Here is a 22,670-nt window from a genome sequence, read left to right as displayed (position 1 = left end):
ATTAACCATTTTATTGCAATTCAGCTCCAAAAGCAAATGCATCCTTTCTGCAAAGTTTCAACAGGTCAGTTGAGCACTGTGCAGTGGTGAAAAATGCACTGTTATGTCTCAGTCACCACAAAGGCCAAATCTCAAATTTTATGTTGAAAATTTGGCTGTGTCATTAACAGGGGTATTAGAGCAGCCAACAAGCATCAAGAGATTGTTTGCCAGCATATGAGAGAAAACAGTTTCACAAAGTAACACAACAGGGGAGAGAGCTGTAGCTGGAGGAAGGATGTTTTGCTTTTGTAAACATGCAGCAAGCATGCACTGTAGTATTGCAATTAGTGAGTTGGGTTTTTTCCTGCATATAAATTGCCCAGCCTATTTTCATGCAATGAAGGTATAATTTCTAGTAATATTATCAATAAACATGAGCTTGTTAAAGCTTTACAATAAATGAATAAAAATAGCATGTTTTTATGGTAGAAGAGAGGATGCATCCCTAATTATCTGAAATTGACTGTTTGATGCTTATTTTCACCAGAAGTGTTAAAGGTAATTCCCAGTTTTAAAAAACAAGCTTCAATTTTGCACTACATTCTAGATTTCATTAGCATGCAACATCTTCCTTTGCAAAATGATCAAATCATTTCAGTGAAAGTGTTAATGGTGTATTTTAATGTTTTTGCCAGTTTTGCCTACTAGTCTGCAGCATATGTACATTTTTCACTGTCTTGGGAAGTTACATTCCTGGAGTTGTCCTCTCCTATGTCTTGTGTAAGTATGGTCTCTTTTCCAGTCATGATTTGTGTATGTGTGTACTGTTCGTTATTTGGTCTCTGTGTAGGGACTGTTTATTTATTTGTTTATGTACCTGTTTACACACTCGTGCAAGTCTGCAGAAGACACCAATCTCTGTGGTGCAGCTGACAAGTTTGAGGGACAGGACGGCATCCAGAGGGACCTGGACAAGCTCCAGAAGTGGGCCCATGAGAACCTCATGAGGTGTAGCTAGACCAAGTGCAAGGTGCTGCTCCTGGATCAGGGTAAATCCTGGTATCAACCCATGCTGAAGGATGAACAGATCCAGAGCAGCCCTGCCCAGAAGGATTTGGGGGTGCTGGTGAGGCTGGACATGACCCAGCCATGGACACTCACAGCCCAGAGAGCCAAAGGAGGGGACATGGAGATTATCAGAGGGCCCTAGCACCTCTCCTGTGAAAAGTAAGCAAGCTGGGGATGTTCAGCCTGGAGAAGAGAACACTGGGGAGTGGCCTTCCAGTTCCTAAGGAGGGCTTTCAAGAAAGCTGGGGACAAACATCTGAGCAGTGCCTGCTGCAATAGCACAAGAGGTGATGGTTTTAAACTGAAGGAGAGTCAATTTAGGTTAGATATAAGAAAGAATTTGTTTGCAGTTTTTTGTCATTCAGAAGTCAGCTTACAAGTGTTTTCAGTGTGTTGGTTCTGGCACAATGTTACATAGTCACTTCTGTCAAAGTCGAGATATCAAAATCAGACTAAGTTAAGGTAATGATGGATGTTATAATGACCATAAATTGTGTCTTACTGATAGTCAAAAATATGTCAATTGGTATGAATATAATGGTCTGTTCTGTGATGAGTAGGAATGGCTTCTCAAAACTGGATTTTACCTTAAAAGTGTCTGACATGGGCATCCCACAATGCATTTTTATATAAAACTAACTGTATTATGTAAAGTTAGTAGTTATCTTATGCAAAGACATTGTTTAAATTTTTTGAGTAGCTTCTTGTACAGCAATATTTCAATACAATTTTTTTCTCTGTCTTCATTTTTATCACAGTATTGTGTGCCTTTTTATGTCCCTTCCTTAAGTGCAATGAATTTGGACAGAAACTGTGCAGCAAAATAAAGGCTGTTTTGATGAAAGTAGATTTTGGAATAGTGGAATATATCAACCAGAAGAAAAAAGAGAGATCTGGTGAGTAGTTAATTATAGTCCCATATATCATTATATAATATTATTGTGTTTCTGTATGCAGAGCATTTCATTCACTTTGCAGAAAGTTTGGTTTGTCCTGAGACGTCAACCGTAGAGACATTTCTTCATTTCTTGCTTTGAACCCGGCTACTGTTATTAGCTTTATAAGGAGTGACAATGTATGTCAAATGTCTAGGTTTGATAAGAAAGAAATTATTACTTCATGGAAAGAAACAAGGCAAGCTCTTTGTATGTGATTAGATGTACTGCTTGTAGGTTTTCAGAAAAGAAAATACTTGTTGTAAGCTTGCAATGCTTATCTCTCTTCAGATAACGCAAACTTTCCCAGTAGAGAGAGTCACTCAAGAGTCTCAAAATAAGTACACAACAGAATTTTCAGTAAGAGACAAAACTCTGTTCCTGTATCTAAATTTGCCTTGGTTTCACTTCTTCCAGCAAAAAAAAAAAAATGTTTTCTTCTCCAAATACTCCAAAAGCATATAAGAATTGCCACAGGATAGCAGCTACAAATTAATCCAAATTTCTATGTGGAAAGGATAGGAATCCATTTTAAACAAAATCTTGCCTATCTCACCCAATATCTTTCTAATACTGGAAACTTTTAGATTTTAAGCAATAAAGCTATTTCAAGGAAAATCTGTATATGAACAGTGTTAGTTTGTTTCTTCTGCATGCTCCAGTTTTGGTAATTAAACTTTTGCAGTGTAGTCACACTACTTGCAGGTATTCTACCCTTTTAAATTAGTGCTACATCAGTAGACTTAATATCTGCTTTAAAACATGCATTTCTTGTAACCATTTTACAATTCATTGTACAATGTGCTGTTCCCAGACCCAAGGAGAACCACCATGTGTCTTTTCCCCTTCTCTTACATTTAATGTGATAGTAATTGAAGATAAGGAATAATGCACTGGAAATTTTCTTTCATGCGTTATTCTACCTGTTCAGTTTTTAAGTGAAACTGGCAGAGATAAGGATCAGACTATAGTTTAATAAACTTCATAAGCCAGCACTGGGAAAATGGTTGAGGGTATATGTGTTCTTTCCTGCATTTCATCCTCCAGTTCAATTTATCACAGACAAGTTCCCTACTTTGCTTTGCTTCTTGGGTTCACCACATGGGCTCACAAACCTTGTGTTGGCACAAGAGAGGAAAGAGCAAGTTGCAGGAGGAAGCAACCAAGGGCACTTTGGCTGTGTTTTTCATTTTATATTGGTTTAAAAGATTCTCAGACAGAGGAGGCAAAATTTGTATCTCTGCTTATCTGTAAAGAGCAACATTCTGCCAGACTTCAGAGGATGCTTTGTATGCATATTTGCATATGACTGTGAATGCAGAGTAGCTGGGTGCTGGTAGAAGCAGGGGTTTGTAGATGAAGATTACATGCAATTATCAAGCATACATGCAATTATCAAGCAAATTGCACGTTCTCATGTAAAAGTAATGTGGTGGGATAACCACACAGCCTGTTCTAACAACATGTTACACCTGTGCATTTTACCAGCAGTGTAGTCTAAAAGAGAGATACCTATTTGCCAGGGCAGATGATTTTCTAGTGAGCAACTGAGATCCTGAAGGAAGTTCAATGCGGGTAAATAGATCTACTGGAATGTATTCAGAATAACATTCTTTCTCCCACTGTGGTTGCTGTATTTTGATAAGCAGCCAGTCTCTCAGTCAGGCTTGTTTCCCTGGTAGCATAGCACATAAATGGTGCACTGTGTCAGCAGGTGGAGAGTTATTGTGTACACAAGCTGTGTGACAGAGAACACACACTGAACCTGGAAATCCATTGTCATGAGTAGAATAAAAAATATATTTTTTTTCTTTCAGAAACAGCAAAAACAAAAGCCACAGAAGATGACAGTGAATTAGACATATCAGCTCTGTGTCCTAAGGTGACTTTTTTTTTCAGTCAGCCCTGTCTTGCTTTTAAAATCTATATAGATAATGGGACGCTATCTAGATTGCTGTCTGTTCTTCTGTGGAAGACTTTGCCCTCCCCAGGAGGCTGTGTTCCTGAACTAAGCTGTATGCTTTAGAAATGATTCATAGTCTCCACCTTTAGCCTTATACTAACCAACCTACTGCAGATTCCTGGCCTTCAAGGTAATGGTGTCATTGGCCTACTGAGCTAAGAATGTGTTTATTTTGTATTGGCTGTAGAATGATTGTGTTAATATTTAAAAGCAAAGGTGGTTACTTTTATTTCCAACACTGAAATTGCAGTTGATTTTTATCAAATTAAAATACAAAAGGGAAACATTAATAGGAAACTGTAGTGGTTCTATGTAATTTGTCAAATATTTTTGTAATCACTTGTCTAATAATTTTCAATGATGGTGCAAATAGGTATATAAAATCTTTCTAGATATGTATGAGTACACTCAAATTTCTCATTTTTCTTCTAGTATTCTAAAAAACTGTATGGCAAAGGTTTTTCTGTTATAATCAGAATACCAGCTGGTATTTTAAAAATTATCGTAATAGGAATTATTTTTATTTTATTATTATTATCGTATATTATTTTATTATTATTATCGTATAATATATATTTTATTATTATTATCGTAATAGGAATTATCGTATAGGAATAGGCAGTATTTGATCAGTAGTGTATAAAGCCTGACTTTGACAGGTACTGCTTTGGAGGTAGTTTTGTGCTGGAAAAAAAATTATCTCATGGAATAAAAATTTGTATCTGACATAACTAAATATTCTTCAATAAATTGGTAACGGATAGCAGGTTTTTTGTTCAGCTGATTTTTGATGGTCTTATAGACATTGGGCTGTTTTTTCTGGTCCAAGTTTACTCATTTTGTTACATTATGCACATTTTGTATTTGCTGGCTCATTTTGCTTTTATTGCAGTAACTGGAATTTTCTATGCTTCTTTACTATAATACAGCCTTTAGTTATTACAAAGAGGGATGTTTCACTTCTAAGCATTGTATAGTATTTTCATGTTTCTTCAATTAAGGCTGAAATAGGAGGTGATTTATTTTGCTATGACATACAGGAGGGTTTTTTTTCAGTCTCTAAGCATTGTCTTTCTGCAGTGTGATTTTTTTAAAATATAATAATACCATGTGTGGGACTGTTTTCTATGTAGGTTAGTCCTGCAATAGTTGCCAAAGAGCTGTCAGTGTCTGACACAGATGTCTCAGAAGTATCCTGGACCGATAATGGGACCTTTAACTTATCTGAGGGGTATTCTCCACAGACAGACACGTCTGATGGTATGTAACAGCTTCATCTATGTCATCACTGGACTCCAGATGTGAAAGTTACCTCAAAATTATTAGACAATTTGAGGACAGGTTTTGGGGTTGTTACTTTTCTCTCTGAATCTAATTTAAGGTTAATCTTAGTGTTTTGTGTAGCTTTGGATACATCTTGTGTAAGAACTGGCCTCATCTTAAAAATGTTAAAGTACATCAGCAAGTGTCCAAATAAATAAGTAGTACTGGGTAAAACCAACACATTCAATAAGTGCTAGATGTAGCACTCTCTTCTACCAAACCTTTCAAGCAAGTAAACCTTTTACAATTACTGCCAATGCCTTTGTGGGTAGGCTAAGCGAATAAAAGCTGAGAAAGAAACAATGAATACACTGACTTGTTAAACAGCCAATTAAAGAAAGTATTATCAGGTTTTACTACTAGACATGAAGACAGCCAGCAATGAGCCTATGAAGACTTAGACTAGGAAAAGATTCTCAAGCACTTGGCTTGATCTTGACCAGAAAAAAAATCTTACTTTTTATCGGTAAACACTTTGCTGGAATAAAGATTAAGGACAACAGTAGTTTGATGTTATCTCATCTGGGGATCTGTTGCTCTGCTCATCTTGCATTTCTTCTAGGAAAAGCTCCCTGTAAATGACAAGCAGGATGATACTACAGGCCAAATTAATAATTTCAGTGATTTTCCTAATATTTCAAATTGTAAATAGCGTTGTATGAGAACAGAACCGTAAGTTGTAAAAAGCAATTGCCATTCATCTCATCTATCTTCCTGTCTAAAGCAGGTTGAAAGCTCTTCATTAAAGCTTTATGAAGTTTCTCAGGGCTGTGACCACTTGAATTCTGAACCTCTCTAGTGGTAGAGGTTCAGCAACTTCCCTGGAAAGTCTTTTTCAATATTTGCTTACCGTCATGATGAAGAAGTTTTTTTCTTACACTGAGTCAAAATTTCCCATGTTCCAGTTTGTGTCAGTTTACTCTGATCCTTTCACTGTGCACTTTCTAGAAGAGTCAGGCCCATCTTCTCTCTACCTTGCCATTAAACTGATCCCTCTTTGCCACCTTCTCTTGGGCCAAACGCAGCCCATTCTCTCAGCATCTACATACATCCTTTCTCTAGCCCCCTAAATAATCATGCTGGCCCTCCAGGGGGCTCAGTCCTGTATGCCATTGTCTGTCTAGACTGGAGAGGTCAAAACCAAGCAAAGTACTTCAGTGGGTACTCTCAGTTGCTGAATAGAGGAGGAAAATCCCTTCCACTGACTTTCTGCCTTCAATTTTGCTACTATGGCTCAGTGTGTGGTCAGCCTTCCTTGCTGCAAGGGCATACCACTGACCTGCTGCCCACAGATCTTTTTCTGGAAAGCTGCTTTTCTTGTTGCCCTTGGCCTGTCCTGCTGCACAGGGTATTCCATCCTAGATACAAGACTTCACATTTGGTTTTGCTGAATGTCACGATGTTCCTTTTCAGCCTGTTCCTTTCTCCAGCCTGTTGAGGTCCCTCTGAAGGCATCCTCACCTCCAGAATATCAAATGCACCTGTCCCACAGCAATTCCTTTCTGCCCATGAACTTGCAGAGTGCACTCCAGCCCGTCACCCAAGTCATTAATAAAACCCTTGAACAGTGCTGGTTCCAGTCCCCGTGACAGACACCAGTAACCAGCCTCCAGCTGCACCTTGTGTCACTGATGAAGCCTTTGACCCCAGCAGTCTGGCCACTTTTCCACCCACCTTACAGTTCCCTTACCCTGTTTGCTGACCAGCTTGGCTGTAAGGATCATGTGGGAAACTCTATTTATAGCCTTGCTAAGTGAAAAATAACATCAGCTCTTCTTCTCCATGGAGCATTTCAGCAAATGGGACACACACAGAAGTGCAAGACCTAATGGGATACATTCAAGGACTGGCTGATCTCCTGTCAAAGCTCTGTGCATTCAAGCCACCACTCTGCAGGCAGTACAACCCTTCCTCCTCACCCTCCCAGCCTGTCTTTCCTAAAGAAAATGGAGAAAATGACATATGAGTCATTTTTAGAATTTATTTCCTTAACCCTTATGAATGCTCCTACAACAAGTTTCTATTGCTTGTTTTCATAGAAAGTAAGTTCAAGCTTTTTACCTTGTCATTCAAATATTTGATGAAAGTATTCACTTGTGTTGATTTAGGCCTCTTCCACAGGCCATGTATTCCACGGTATGTTTTACACATTTCTAATAACAAATTTTGTGCCATTCATTAATGCAGCCATTAAAATCTAATGTTGATTACATCTTTCTTTTTATTCTCTTGACAACATGAAACAATTCTGATCATCTGTAGAGTTTCCATTTTCTGTTTCCTTTTTAATACAAGCATTGACCAATAAAGGAAAAAGAAATTAGTCTTTACATTGGTTTTATATCTTTTTTCTTTAAACAGATAAACATTCTTTTTATTACTCCATATGCATATTAAAAGTTTGTAACACATCCTTACATGTTTACATATTTGTAGCTTATATATATTGTGAAGAGAAATAAATTTTAGGACTTCATGTGGTTGGTATATTTCGAAATAGCTCTGCTGAGGATTTGTATGTGTTGTTTCATAACAGATACATATCTAAAAAAGTTAGCTTTAAAAAGTTACTTTGTTCAAATAGTTAGGTTGATACGAGCGGATTTGTGGCACTAGAATTATGACCTCAAAACTATTTTGTTTTAGGTGTCACACAAATCTCCTTCCAGTAGAGAACTACTGGAGTAGGAATTAGTAAATGTATTCAGAGGAACACTTGCTACTCTCATTGTTCCATGTGGCTGCCTTTTTGGGAAACCTTTTGTGAGTGCTAACACTGTTTTCTCTGTTAACCCTGTAATAGATTTTGACCGACCTAGTGATCATGAAGAAGCTTTCGCTCGAGATCTTTTAGAGTTTCCCTCTTTAGAAAACGGTGCCGGCACAAACGATGACGATGACTCCAGCATTGGTTTGCCCACCCAGCAAAAACGAAGGAAAGAGCAAACTGATGTCAAGGTGGATCACGCTTCCAGACAGAGTAAAGAGAGACCATCCACTGCAGGGCTGTCCTTGCCGTTGACCAGTGACCAAACCTTTAATTTAATGAGTGGAATTGCTGGCGATGTCATCACGGCTGCGGTGTCTGCTGCCATCAAAGACCAGCTGCAGTCCTTACAGCAAGCTCCCTCACAGGCAGCGCCCAGCTTGAGCGAGGAGACAGACACAGAGGAAGCTGATGATTTTGAACTGCTTGACCAGTCTGAGCTAGAGCAGATTGAGAAAGAACTGGGACTTTCACAAGGTCAAGAAACAGAATCCCAGGAAAAGAAAAAGTCTTCAGGCTTCCTTTCAAATCTGCTTGGAAGTCATTAACCTTGAAGTTACGGCTGGTAACACAGAAGAAACTAAACATAAAACACACAAAAAAATACCATCAAATACTACAAAACAAACAAAAAAAAAAAAAAAAAGAGAAAAAAAGAAGAAAATTCTGAGCTGTAAGCTTTAACTATCCCTTTAGATGTGTTGTAATAATTTCCCTTATGCAAAGTGAATTAACTGGATAAGTATCAGCTAATACTGATAGTTTAATGTTTCTGGTAGTTATACCTCAATGTAATAGCATGGAAATGAATTCTCTATCCACTGTTTGGTTGCAAATGCGTGGTGGAAGTCAGTTGTTCAAAATAGTTGGGGGAGAGGTTTCTTTTACCTTTTTGCCAACCATCTGTTTTGGGGTCCTGAGCCAAATTTCCAGTATCAGCAGTTTATTTTCTTTGGTTTTCCAATCATGTAATACAATTAATGACTCATATTGTGAGGGCACGTTATCAGAGGGCTGCGGTGAGATTAACTGCATCTCACCTCCTTCAATCCTACCAAAAAGTATGGATCCCTGCAGTTAGCATTATGTGTAGTGCACCTACTGTATATGAAACACGTGAACTGGCACAAGTCAAGTTTAATTATGTGTGCAACACTATAAAACCCCCTAGATTTCATACTTAAAACCTTTGAATTATTTTGGATATGGTGATGCATTTCCAAGTTTTTTGCTGTTATAGGCTTGTAGAGTTGTAAAGTGGCATGTTATACGACTGACCACCTGCTGTGTTCCTTGATGGAGTCTAGTCCTTGGCAGTATTGCCCATGTGAAGTCAGCCAATGAATCTTTATGTTTAAAAGTTAATATTGTATAAACTGAATAACCTGTTTGGGAGCAGGTGAGGGTAGTTATTGTTTGGAGTAGAGATTAGAGATTAAAAAAAAAAAGCAAAAAGGCTTTTTAGGTGCCACTTCCTTAATTTGAGATTCTGTAGGTTTTGGTTTTGTTTTTCTTCCCATCATAGCTGCTTCCACTTGCAACAAAAGTTGTCTTGCAAGGTGATGATTTTAATATACTTAGAAGCATTTGGTGAGGTCAGTTGCTAGAGAAGACACTCAGAATCTTCTTCTTGGCATGTAATTTAAAACAAAAAAAGAACTTGTTTAAATTATTTGCCAGTTTAAAGTCCACACATTCTGAGTGAGTGGCATGGGATCTCAAGCAGATAACTTATTTTTCTAGGGCTTTTTTGTTCACCTGTGACAAAACTGCATTGCAATACCAAGCAATAGTAATCCAAGAAATAGGAAGAAATAAAGCTAGTTTTTTTAATGTGATGTAAACCGTTAGCAAAGTTGAGGGACCATGTCAGCTGCTACTATTACTCAAGTAAATTTCCATTTGCTGGCATTTGAAGAGGTAAATACTGTCATCTAAGACCCTCAAAAAGTACAGCAACAGATGATAAAAATCTTCCACTAACATAAATGTGTAGGTGAACCTGTGTTTGAAATTAACTTCATTTTGTATGTTTTTTTCCTTTTGAGGTGGAAGAATAGGCAGATGGCCAAAAAGAGTACAGCAAAAGGAAGGATGCCGAGATGTTTTGACACTAGCTTTATTGTTGCTTGTGCATTTTGTGTCAGTAATGCAAATTGACTGTGTTTGCTGTCCTTTACCAGTACAAGGGTAAGCCTGTGCCTTCATTATCAAATACATTATGAAATAAGTTGATGCTGGATATAGATCCCACAAGACGCAGCTTCCAAATTACAATGTATCAACACCTGAGTTTCTGGAAATCATCAGAAAACATGGCCCACATCACTTCTACAGCATTAGTTGCTAAGTTTCGTCGTTAGCTGTCACTAGGTTGTTCTTCTCATTTGGAAAAAGCAAATTAAAAAAAAGATCAAATACCCAACCAAAATTAAAAAAAGCTTTTGTTGGAAAATCAGTGAGTTTAAAAAATTCTCAGATGACTTAAAAGCCTCATTTTCTTGCCACACATTTAGGACAATCTGTAGAGTTAAAAGAGTACTAATCCAAGTTGCTGATGAAGCTTTGTAGGATGCCCAAACAACGGTGTGCTCCCTTGTCCAGGGCTACTGGTGCCAGAAGGGGAAACAGGCTGTGGGACAGGAGAGGTGGCAGGGAGGGAGCAGTGCTTCACAGGCTTTTCTGGAGCAGATTGGCAGGACAGGCTAGCTGGCTATCAATGGTGGCATTGTAACAGCATGCACTTTATTGTTGTTTTATGGAAAATACTTGTGGTTATGAGAGTATGTAACACAGGGGCACTCTTCTAGAATAATAGATTAGATCAGAAAGAAAAGCAGTTGGATGAGTTTCTCAGACTTTTTGTAAATTACCCATTTTCTGGTTTCAAGATAGGTAAATACACTGATTTTTCTCCAGTAAGACTCTCATTCTTTTTTTTTTTTCAGAAAGAAAAAACCAACCAAAACTTGAACAAGTAAATCATTAAAGTTAGAGACATAGTTGCTTATCTGAGAGTCTTCAGAATTTTTTTCTGCTGTCATGATAGTCAATTACATTCAAGCCCCTAAATACTGTGTAATGGGAAGGATGTAATTCTGTAACATTGAATATTCTTCCTCAGGTAGTAAAAAGATGTCTGATTTTCTGCAAAAAACTATCTCTTCCCTTCCACACAACCACATGCAAGAAGCATTTGCGTGGACACAATACATTCCACTCCCAGCAGTCCGCCAGCAAAACACAAAGAAAATGTTTCTCTCCTTTGTGGATCCTCTCCGCACTGCCCTCAGCTGGAAATCCCTTGAGAAAACTACATTTGGCTGTATTATAGCAGCAGCCAAGAAATAGCAATTCCTCAAAAATTCCTGTCACAATGGTTCTTCAGCATCTTTCCTAGCGAGCGCTGTTGTCACCTTCCCATCCTTCAAATGGAATGCCTGGGCAGGAAGACAGGCAAGGGGGCAATACATAGCTTTGAAACATACAGTTTTTCCATGGAAAGCTTCCTTGCCTGTGATTTCCAGTCAAAAGGCACACAGGTAGCATAGAGGGCATAGTGTGAGCCAGTGCCATGGGGTAAGAGTGTGTGATCCTGCCCTGGGATAGGTGCTGCTTGTGTTGTGTGTGTGTGTGCTCATACCTGGCAGCAAAGGGCTCACCCTCCTGTGCCTTGCAGTGGCTTCTTCACGCATCCTGATTTAAGAAAAGGACACATGTCAGGGCAGGGATGCAGGTCACTCTTTTGTACTCAGAAAATTTCCCCTTGTGTCAGTACATGAGTGACAGGATCACCAACGGATTGGTGGCCTTTGGTGTGTCAAATCCAGTGCAAAACCACCCGTTCCCAGCACATAGGGTTTCCATGCGTACGTACCACACACCTACTGACCATTCTTCTGTATTTTAGTGGAAAAAAAACCTATTCTATGCAGAGGAGGTTAAATAATTGTAACCCGAAGTAAGTGGATCTGAAGAGATACTCGTTCTACTTGTTCTGTGTTTGTTCTGCACTTTTTCCAGGCTGTCCCAGCCTTCTGAACAAATAAATCCCTGTAGTCTCCACGTCTGTTCTCAGCACATGAGCGGCGTTGCAGTCTGTGAGTAACCCCCACCTAGGCAACCAGAAACTGGAGAATTACAAAATGTCCGTATTTAAGTATTCTGCAGCACTTTACCTGCCTGATCACTGTTTTGTAAACATGGAACTATTATATTGATTGTTTTAATAAATATGTGTTAGTTTTTATCTTAAATCATCTCATTGTGTCTTTGCTCCAAGAAATGGAAATAAACCCTATAATAACAAACGGGGTGACCTTATCACTCTCTGCAACTACATGAAAGGAGGTTCTAGCCAGGTGGGGCTCGGCCTTTTCCCCCAGGTGCCCAGTGACAGGACAAAAGACAGTCATAAGCTGCAACCGGGGAGGTTTAGGTTGGACATCGGGAAGAATTTCTTCATGGAAAGGGTGATAAGGTACTGGGATGGGCTGCCCAGGGAGTGGCGGTGTCACCGTCCCTGGAGATGTTTCAGGAAGGACTGGGCATGGTACTTAGTGCCATGGTCTAGTTTGTGGATGCCATGGGACAGAGAGAGAGAAATGGCTAGTGTTTCTCACAGCAGCTTGTGAGAATTCTTGTGATAATTTGTTAAGTATAAACAATCTGCAGGTGGTGTTTTTCCACTTTGTCTTTCTGTTCTTCTCAAGGACGGTGTATGAGGAAGGTGTTTTTGTTAGTTAGCCAATCAAATAGAATCTATCGTATCACTCTATAAAAACCACACAGCTCTCTTGAATAAAGCTTTCCTTTTGCTCTTTCTACAATACCGCCTCCCGCCTGTTCTGTGCCATTCTCGGCGCAAGAGTGACATTAGTTGACACGGCGCTGTTTGGCCATAGCTTGGACTCCATGATCAGAGACATCTTCTCCAACCTAACCGATTCTGTGAAAACAATCAAACAAACAAAACAAAAAGAAACAAGCCAAAACCAAACCAAACCAACCTGTGAAAAACGCCAATCACTTGTTTTTAAAATGTTAAAAGTTTAATAATAATAAAATGCTTATAAAAATAGTAATACAATTAGAGTAATAATAATTTGGACAAATTAAATTAGGACAATATGAGACAACAAATACAAAGAGTTATGGATGTCCGGGTACCTTTTTCTGGGCGGCATGAGCCCGAAAAAGGACACCTGTTAACAAAGGATTAACCCTTAAAAACAACAACCTGTTGCATATTCATACACCTCATACATGATGCATAAACTCCATTCAAACACAGGATTCTGTCTGGTCATCGCCAACTTCTTCCTCTGAATCCTGACAGCATCTTCGAGGCGGGAAGAAGTTTGTTTCTTCTGATAAGAGAGCAATAAATTCTTTTTCTCTGAAAGATTTAGGTGTCCTGTGGCTGCTATCTTGCTGCAAGTCCCTTCTTTAAAAAAAATCCTACATAGCATAGTTTCTATTTTAACAGTTTTTATAACCTAAAGCGGTATTTAACATACTACTTAAGAGAATTAATACAGCAGTACTTTCTAACACAACACATATAATATTAATTTTAATATTTGCGAAAAGCCTGTCATAAAATACATGCATTTTTCACACAACCGAAGGCGAACACAGCCACATCCGGGCGGGCACGGCCCGTGAGGCGCCGCTCCCGCCACCGCCGCTCCCGCCGGGTCCTTTCCGGGCGCCGCCCGTGCCCCGCGCCCTCCGGCCGCCAGGGGGCGTGCGCGGCCGCTCCCGCCGGACACCGCCCGGCCGCTTCCTGCCCGCGCGCCCCGCCCCGCGCCCGGCACCGCCCGCTCCGCCGGCCGCAGGTGCGTGTCCCGGGAATGGGGGACCGGACGGGACGGGACGGGATGGAATGGAATTGAATTGGATGGACCGGCTCGGCCCAGTCCAGCCCGAGCCAGCGAGGATAGCGGGGGCAGTGGGCAGGCGGCGTGGCCCGGCCGAGCCGGATGCGCTCCCTTGGGATGCCGGCTCCCTGTGATCCCGGCCTGCTCCACGCCTGGCCTGGTGGCTTCCGGCTGCCGCCTGCGCCCCGCCTTATCTCTTGGGGTTTTTTTGGTTTCTGGGTTTATTTTTTATTATTACTTATCTATCTCTAGGTTTTGCCCGAATTTTTGTTGTCCGTGCAATAAACGGCCGCCTTGTGCCAGGATCAGGGACACGGGCTCAGTTTAATTCCCGCCAAAGGCAGCTGAAACTCAGCCGTACTCAGGAGCCTCGGGGGAGATCGCGGTTTGTCGGGAAGGGCTCGGCTGAGCTGCGAGTGCCCGGGGTTTGGTTTTCCTGCGCCCCACACAAGGTAGGAGTCGGGACTTCGGTCCTGGGGCTTAAAACGGGAGGGAAATGCAGGCGGGTTGTAGGAGGGCGCTGTGCAACTACACGGGATTTCTCTGTCTTGTGCAGCTTGTGTTGTGAACGCGTCTCCATGTGTGTGTCAGAGGTGAAGGTTTATGGCTTTAGCTTCTCTTAGTTACAAACCTCTTCTTCTGAGCTCCTTTATTTTGGGTGGGTTGGAGCGGGAGGAGGCTGGGTGTTTTAAATGCCCCCGTGGTAATGTAGTGTGTAGCTTCTGTCTGTTCGTCCTGGACCAGAACAGAGCGTTCTGCCTCAGGGTGCTGCCAGCTGCGTGTCACTTACAGCCAGCGTGGCTCTGAGTCAGTGTTTGTGGCTCTGAGTCAGTGATTTATGGCAAAGGTTGGTGCCTGGGTGGGCAGAAGGGCAGGGAGCGCTGCAGGTGGCAGGGGAATGCCTCAGGGAATTCTCAGTGGATCCTGAGAACACGTTTTTCTCTGAAACACAAAAAGAAAAGCTTCTGTTATACTGAGTGGATGCTTATAGTACTCCAGATGATATGGCCTTCATTTGCTGCATCCCCCCTGTCATTATCACACTGTACATAGCACAAACAGTAATAAATAAGGATCCCACTGGTTCCAGGGAATGATCATTTCATAACGTGTTTTGACTTCTACCACTGCTTCTCCCTGTTCGTAGCTTCACGGAGGGGCTGCTCTTCCTCTCCCTGCTTTCAGACCCCCTCATCCTGATGTATTATTTCCTTTTTTCTCCAGATTAACCATAGTTTTTCTAAATCAGTTAAACAATGAGGCTCCTTTCTGTGATCACTAGATAACACTTTTTTTTGCTCTTTGCTTTTTTCAGCATTCAAGAGATTCAATCAACTTTGTTTAAAAAAAAAGAAATCAAAGTTTTGTTAAGCACTGAGAAGGAAGGAGATGTATGGATTTGGAAAGGACAGCATGAGTGGGAGGTCACTGCTCTGCAGTTGTCCTGTCCCAGCCCTAGTAACATGGGTTAGCTGGATGGTGGGAAATAAAGGGAGACCAGGAGTGCTAGATCTAGGCATGACTGACTGCATCTCCAGATGAACAGCTCTGCAGGGTAAAGTGTTGTCAGCACTGCACATGCTGCTCCAAAGTAGCTAAGAAGGCTTTATTTGTAAAGGCAGTAACTTTTTTTTTCCTTTGCCCTTTATTAAGGCTGTGGAAGATACAAAATAGGCCTGTAAGCAGGTTTTCCCTTTTCCCCCTTGTTTCTGAGGAATCACTGGTCTCCCCAAAGTCTTACAGTTGGCAGAAGATGAGCTTGTTCAGAACCTCCAGTCACTGATCTTCAGTGAAGAGCATGGAGCTTCTGAAATACTGTTGCTGTGACTGGGGGCCCTCTCATGCCTCCCAATCCCAACAGGCACAGCAGGTTCTGCATCCAGAGCTGGGATGCTCTGCTGCTGTTGTGCTACAAGTAAACTCAAAGTCTTTTATTTATAAGTTTCCTCTCTTGCTGCTGCCTGTGAATACTGCACTCATTGCTGATGCTGATGTTTAATAAATTTAATTCTGTGCAAGAACTGTGTGTCTAACACTGCCCTAGGAGAAGGTTGTCAGGATGAAGGTGTTGGGGCTTTTTTGTGTCTGTTACTTAATTTTTAAAACATAATTTTATTTTTTTGCCATTTTCTAGTAATGGCCACCTACACTTGCATCACTTGCCGTGTGGCTTTCAAGGATGGTGACATTCAGCGTGCCCATTACAAAACTGACTGGCACAGGTACAACCTGAAGCGTAAAGTTGCTGACATGCCTCCTGTCACTGCTGAGAATTTCCAGGAGAGAGTCCTGGCACAGAGGGTAGTAGCAGAGGAGCAGAACAAAATCACTGCCACTTACTGCACAGTGTGCAGCAAGAGGTTCTCCACCTTCAATGCCTATGAGAATCACCTCAAGTCCAAGAAGCACCTGGAGCTGGAGAAGAAAGCTGTGCAAGCTGTCAGCAAGAAGGTGAAAATATTAAATGAGAAGAATCTGGAGAAGGGGCTGGCCCCAGAGAGTGTGAACAAGGATGAAATGAACACAGCTATTCAGCAGGCCATCAGAGCCCAGCCATCCTCATCTCCAAAGAAGACCCCTGTGCCTCCCAGTAATGCAAGTGGCTCTCCAGTGTCCAGGGAAAGTGCCAGCTTGTCCCAGAGCAGAGAACGACCAGAAATTCCTCCACGGCTGCAGTGGTTTGAACAGCAAGCAAGGAAGCTGGCCAAGCAACAGGCAGAGGAAGAAGGGGATAATGAGGAAGGTAAGGCAGTAAACACACTGACAGAACATAGCTTGGGGTGAGCTATGGTTTGAGCAAAAGCTTCCTGCTACTTCTGTAGCAGTGCAGCATTTTCCATCGCAAAAGGTCTTGCTCTTGCTTAAATTTTCAGTTTAACAAAGGAGTTGAAGTTGGCCCATGTTTGCAGCCAAGGACTCTGTGCTAGTGTCTGGACTGCCAGCTGTTCAACTTACAGACAGACAGTAATGCATGTAAAAATTGAGTATAAATAGTCACTAGTATATCTATGTAATAGAGCACCATTCCCACATAAAATGCCAAAGGAAGTTTCCTTTAAAGAAAGCTAATGTAACAGGTTACCTTAAAACTGCTTCTGAAAAAATAAATTAAGAGAAATCCAGTTATGATAATTTGCTACTGTCCCAACTCATTTCCTGATCTGTTGAAGGGAGGTGGGACTATAGTTGGTTTTGTTTCCCTCTGCCCACCAAGACCAGAGGAGAAAGTTTGCTCTTTAACCTGATTGTGTAACATCACCTCTGAGCATTTTGATGTCTGTGTTAAAATGGGTTTAAGAGTTGCCACCCCAGTGGCCTTTTCCTGTGAATACAGCTCTGTGTTGGAGGTCAGCCTGGAAAGCAGACAGCTGAAAAGAGCAGAGCTTCAGAATTTCCAGAAAAGAGTTATTTTTAACAAGGATGCTTTCAGTGCTGTAGTTGACAGTACAGCTCCAAACACATCTATTGGAGCAGTTGAATGGGATGATTGAGCTGTTGTAAGGGAGCAGGTATGAATGAGGTGGAACTTCATTTCAGCTTCTGAAATCCCTGTGTCACGTTACTGCATCTGGTACAGCAGTTTTGTGCTCTTGAAATTTCAGTTGCAGTTCAGTGAATCTGTTCTACGTGAGAAGAAACATTTACCTCTGAACATACAGTGTAACACCTAAAGAAGAAGCCAGCTTGCTCCTGTCTGATGTTAATGTGTTGTTCATAGATTGTATTGTGAAAATCTTAGTAGGTTTCTGAATGTTAACTGATCTTTTGAGTGTGTGAACAGGAGTGTGTTTTCCTCACTGCTGGAAATGAGTATTTTCTTGATGTCACCAGAGTTGTCTTGTTTTCAGTGAGCCATGCTTGTGTTCTTGCACTGTGGTGAATTAAATTTAAGGCCTAGAAACAGCAGTAAAGTGTTAATAGTTGAGAAAGTGGAGGGAGGAAAGTATCAGATCTGCCAATGGTTTTTATGAGTGACTTTGTGCTTTGCTGTGCATCTTAAAAAGAAATGTCTTTTACTGGAAATAGTAAATTCTTGCACCTGGAAGTGACTGTGTTGCACTTAGCTGTAAGAACAAAAAATGCAATATGTTCTATGATGGCTTTTTCTAACTTATTTGGGACTTACTTTGCTTGGGAAAAGTATAAAATAAATACTGTTTTTTAAACTTCCTTTAAAAGACTGGGAAGATATGGATTCTGGTGAAGACATTGGCTCTGACGAAGAGATGGAAAGTGTGGAAGAAGAAGAAGAGGAACAGCAGGCAGAGGCTGAAAGCATTCCTGCTGTTGGGGCCATACCAGTCACAGACTGCTTGTTCTGTTCCCATCACTCGAGATCTCTCACAAAAAATGTGGCACATATGACAAAAATCCACAGCTTCTTCATTCCAGACATAGAGTACCTTGTGGATCTCCGAGGACTAATCAAGTATCTTGGTATGACTGAGTGCTCTAATCTTTTTGTCAGGATAGTTGTATTCTGATAGTGCTTATTTTTGTTTGGATATGACACCAAATGTTTTGGTTTGGGTTGCATTTTTTTTTTTGTCTGACTATTTTGTCTGTCAGTATTTTGATCATGAGCAGAACCACAGGCTTAGCAGGGAGAATGAGAGAAAACTTGGATGAGCAAACATGGTCATGTTCCCTGCAGGTCTCTCGTAGTTTCCTGATGTTGAGAAAGTTGTTCAGATAACGTGAAATTTGGGACAGAATTCTGTTGCTAAAGTGTGCATATGAGCTGTGTTGTCCTACCAGTGAGTCACAAGTATTTGTCTCTTTGGTTCACAATGCTTGTGAGAGAGATAAAAGGAAAAACTGTATCATCCTTCAAGTCTAAAAATAAAGATGAGAATAAAATAATTTTGGAGTATTGGATAGAGAACATATTGGAGGAAGTGTGAAGTTTGTTATTGAGAATGCTGAATGACCCATACCTTGTCACAAGAAACCTTTAAATGGCCAGACTTGTCCCTGGTGGGGCCATATGGTCAAGGCCTAGGAACAGCAGGGCTATCCTGGAAATTAATGGCTTGAGGCTCCTCTTAAGTCTCTCTGCCTGCAAGCTGGGAAGGCTTTGTCACAGAAGTGTTAATTACTGACTAGAGAGATGTTGTTCACACCATTAGAAGTGCCAATGTTTTCTGCAGGAGAGAAAGTCGGCGTTGGGAAAATCTGCATCTGGTGCAATGAGAAGGGGAAATCCTTCTACTCTACGGAAGCAGTCCAGGCTCACATGAATGATAAAAGCCACTGCAAACTCTTCACAGATGGAGATGCTGCCCTGGAATTTGCAGATTTCTATGATTTTAGGTGAGATCATTTGTCTTTGAGTGGGACACAAGTGGGGACAGACAAAAGAACAGTTAAATATTACATTAGAAACTATTATTAATTCTTAAAATCTGATGGTGTTTCAGGTTCCAATACTTATTGTGCATTGTTGGTTCCCCACTGTTTTAGGTAATGGTAACAACAAGATTGGTTGTCTTCTTCTGTGACCATAATTACCAGTCCTACATTTTGAATTCTGTTTTGTATGTTTGCTGTTACTGAATTGAGATTTCAGTGCACCAGCAAAGGCCATAAAAGGTCATAACTGTCTTTCCCACTGCCTTTTAAACAGATTGTGGACTTATGACCTACTGTGGGTTTCTTACATAAGTTTCATTGTGTAGCTGGAGTTGAACAGGACTGCCGTCATTTAGAGACCTCTTGTTGAACTTCCTGCAACTAATCCTAAGCTGTGTTCATTTTGGTCAGAAATACATCATATTATGGGGACAGGTGGAGCTTCTGAGAGCACTCCTTCAGCAGCTGTGCAGAGCTGGTGACCTGCACTGTGGTGGCTTTTCACCATAAGTCACTATTAGGTGTGCAGCAGCAGAACTGTGCTGAGCTGCACAACAGGGTGGAGGAAAAGGCTTCCTTGTCTCCAGGCTCTGTTCAGGGCCAAGTTCTGCTGTCAGGAACTCTCAGACCAAGGCAGGTGAAAAATGACAATGTTTGTGCCTTGCTGTAGCTGTGCATCGTGGTTCTTCTGTAGAGTGGGTCTGGATAGTTGTGGCTGCTCCCCATGTTTAAACCATGTATTGCTGCTCTTCCACAGGAGCAGTTATCCTGATCATGAGGATGGGAAAGATGTGGAGGTTCTTGGAAAGCACTCGGCAGAGAAGGAGTTGGATTATGATGATGACACCATGGAGCTGATCCTTCCATCAGGTAGGCATGGGATTTGTGTCACAGCTTACTGTCTCTGCACTTCCCATATCTGCCTCCAGTGCCTGCAGCACAGGCCACTGTTGTGTTTTCCTCTGGGAAGGGAGAAGGTAATTTAGCATTTAAGGGTCTTTGGGGTTATTTCCTCACTTTCCATTATTTTCATTTTCAAGTAGTTCAGCTTCTTCAGCACTGATGGATATTGGACTGGAACAGTGGGTTGCTTTGCCCATTTTATGTCTTCATTATCATGTGACTGTCATGGTTTACTCCAACAAGAGTTTCCATATTTGTTTGAGTGCAGCTTGGAGAGGCTATAACTTAGCTTATCTAGTATAGGAGCTTTTTGTAGAGAGCCAGCTCCCACCTAATTCAGTAAACTACTTCAGTAAATTGAATTATTAAATAGCCTTTCTCTAGTTCAGCATTTGGCACTCTCACTTTTATTTTTTGTTTGGTGGTTTTGTATGTGGGGACCCAAGCCTTTCATTCTGAAAAGTGCTGCCAACTCTTCAGTTACACAAGTTTTCCTGAATGTAAGCAAGTGGTTTCACTTTCAAGTTGGTTTACTTGGAACAGCATTGCCTGTCTGCTCATTCTACTAATTAAGATTTTCTTTTCTGATAACTGCATGTTTATTATCTGAGCTAATGCCCTCTTGAATAGCAGTACATTATGTGTTTTTTCTTCTAGCAGCTTTTACAGTAACTACGTTGATTTCCCTAATAATCCCAAATTTTTTAATATTTTGGCCCCTTTAATAATATTTCTCAGCTGAGGGGTTTTCTTTAGTTCTCACAACGTGCTAGAGTACTCCATTTCAGAAGCTGTTTCATGATGCCCAATAAGCTGTCCCCTCCTGTGAGCAGGTGCCAGGGTGGGTCACCGTTCCCTGATGAGGTACTACAGGCAGCGCTTTGGTGTGACGCAAGACGTGGCCGTGGCGAAGAACAGGAAAGCCGTGGGCCGGGTGCTGCAGCAGTACCGAGCCTTGGGCTGGACAGGGCAGGCAGGTGAGTGACCGTGGGAGGGCTTTGCAGAGGGGGAGGCTCTGGGATGGCATCACTCCACACTTCCAGAGGCCGACTTTGCTTTACACGTGGGCTTTATGCAGTAGTTTGCCTTCCACTCGGTTCATTTTAATTCCTGACATCCAAGCAGATACAGGAGGTTTGTTTCTAAAATCCAGTGCAGCTTCTGTGCAAGCTTTTCATTCCATTCTTTGTGATGCTTGGTGACTTCCTGAGATTTCTTGGTTTCTGCCTGTCCAAGTCACTACTCTTGCTATTTAAGTCATGCTTTGACAAAATGCTTTTCCAGTAGGGGAACAGAGTTGTGGTCCATATCCACTTTTGAAATACAAGAATCACACTTGGAATGCAAAACAGCCTTTGGCCTTAATCACAGTCATGGATATTTGTAGAGAGAACTGGGCTTTCTCTAGAGAAAAGGGAAAAGAAAGGTACCAGTATGGGCAGGAAAACCTGTAGGTAACTGCTGAAGTACGTGGGCAGGTCAGCTGGTTTGCATACAGGTTGTAAGTAAGGTGGCAGACACTGATCCTCTCTCTTCCTCCTCTCTCCCTGCAGGGGCCATCTCTGCCCAGCAGCGTGACATGCAGTACCTGCAGAGGATGAAGGCAAAATGGATGCTCAAGACAGGAATGAGTAACAATGCTACAAAGCAGATGCATTTCCGGATGCAAGTCAGATTCTGAGTTCCAAAGAGAACTGCCTACAGCTGGTTATGGGAAGGGGGACTTAATGGTTTCTGGGTTGCAGATTCTCCTATTAAAATGGACTCGGTACCTGTCAAATGCTGGTGTGTCTTCCTCTGTAAAAAGAAAAATGGCAGAGAACTTGTCTCTTCTGAAATAATGGTGGGCCTAACTTATAAATAAAATACCTTCAGTGGAACACGTGGCAGAGTAGTCATGGCTATGACTGAAGGTACATGCATAGTCTTGCTGCCCACCTTTGTGCAGCCCATGTCTGGGGGGCAGTTGACATTGCCATTTGTCTGAATATCTTCAGTTTCCAATTCTACTGACTGGTTGAAGCCAAGAGGAGATCCTAGATCTAAATGTTTAAGATGGAGTGTACTGACTAAATGTTTAAGATGGAGTGTACTGAATGTTTTCAGTTTGTTGTGCCAGACATATTAGCTGGGCGTTTTGGAGTTCTAGCTGGCACTGAGGTGAAAATTTGAGAGCAAAGTTTCATGGAAGGTTAAGTAATAATTGTTTGAAGAAATGCACTGATGGAAAACATAACTCCAGGTTAAATACTGTCCTCAGAAGCTGGCTGTACCTGCCTAATGCTCCAGCTCAGGGCTGGATTAATAATCTGCAGTGTAGTTGTTTTATATTGAATGTAATCAATTTTCATTTCTTGAAAACTGCTCAAAATTATCCTAACATTCAGATGAATGTCAATCAAAATTTTGCATTTCCTGCTTGAAACTCTGAAGATACTGTGGATGACAGTGTTTATTGCTCCCACTCTGTACTGGTGTTTGGTTATCATCATGCA

The 22,670-nt window shown here is 41.3% G+C and overlaps 2 protein-coding genes across 3 annotated transcripts in view; both read left to right on the top strand.

Annotated features, from left to right (window-relative positions):
• Nucleotides 1-12,736, top strand: part of RETREG1 (reticulophagy regulator 1) — a 65,183-nt gene extending 52,447 nt beyond the window's left edge. For both annotated transcript variants that reach the window (XM_054285276.1, XM_054285277.1), the window contains 5 exons: nt 678-762; nt 1,809-1,946; nt 3,803-3,867; nt 5,082-5,208; nt 8,075-12,736. In XM_054285276.1, coding sequence (XP_054141251.1) covers nt 678-762; nt 1,809-1,946; nt 3,803-3,867; nt 5,082-5,208; nt 8,075-8,586 — 927 coding nt within the window. In that variant the 3' untranslated portion in view covers nt 8,587-12,736. The remainder of the gene's footprint in view (nt 1-677; nt 763-1,808; nt 1,947-3,802; nt 3,868-5,081; nt 5,209-8,074) is intronic.
• Nucleotides 12,737-13,828: 1,092 nt separating this feature from the next.
• ZNF622 (zinc finger protein 622) lies at nt 13,829-21,960 on the top strand. The gene is made up of 8 exons (XM_054284999.1): nt 13,829-13,878; nt 14,173-14,372; nt 16,055-16,663; nt 18,100-18,357; nt 19,071-19,233; nt 20,030-20,142; nt 21,009-21,152; nt 21,729-21,960. The coding sequence occupies exons 3-8, from the start codon at nt 16,057-16,059 to the stop codon at nt 21,854-21,856; spliced, it is 1,413 nt and encodes a 470-aa protein (XP_054140974.1). The 5' UTR covers nt 13,829-13,878; nt 14,173-14,372; nt 16,055-16,056; the 3' UTR covers nt 21,857-21,960.
• Nucleotides 21,961-22,670: the final 710 nt, after the last annotated feature.

The sequence above is a fragment of the Melozone crissalis genome, unplaced genomic scaffold, assembly GCF_028551555.1.
Source record: "Melozone crissalis strain CALT ecotype California unplaced genomic scaffold, PUWL_Pcris_2 ptg000042l_1, whole genome shotgun sequence".
Lineage (NCBI taxonomy): Eukaryota > Metazoa > Chordata > Aves > Passeriformes > Passerellidae > Melozone > Melozone crissalis.
The sequence above is the reverse complement of the archived record's forward strand: the minus strand, read 5'-3'. Positions and strand labels throughout refer to the sequence as shown.

Coding starts and splice junctions, on each gene's coding strand:
- ZNF622 (XM_054284999.1), top strand. CDS start 16,057: ATGGCCACCTACACTTGCATCACTTGCCGTGTGGCTTTCAAGGATGGT. Junction 18,358..19,070: donor AGGACTAATCAAGTATCTTG/GTATGACTGAGT, acceptor TGTTTTCTGCAG/GAGAGAAAGTCGGCGTTGGG. Junction 21,153..21,728: donor GGGCTGGACAGGGCAGGCAG/GTGAGTGACCGT, acceptor CTCTCCCTGCAG/GGGCCATCTCTGCCCAGCAG.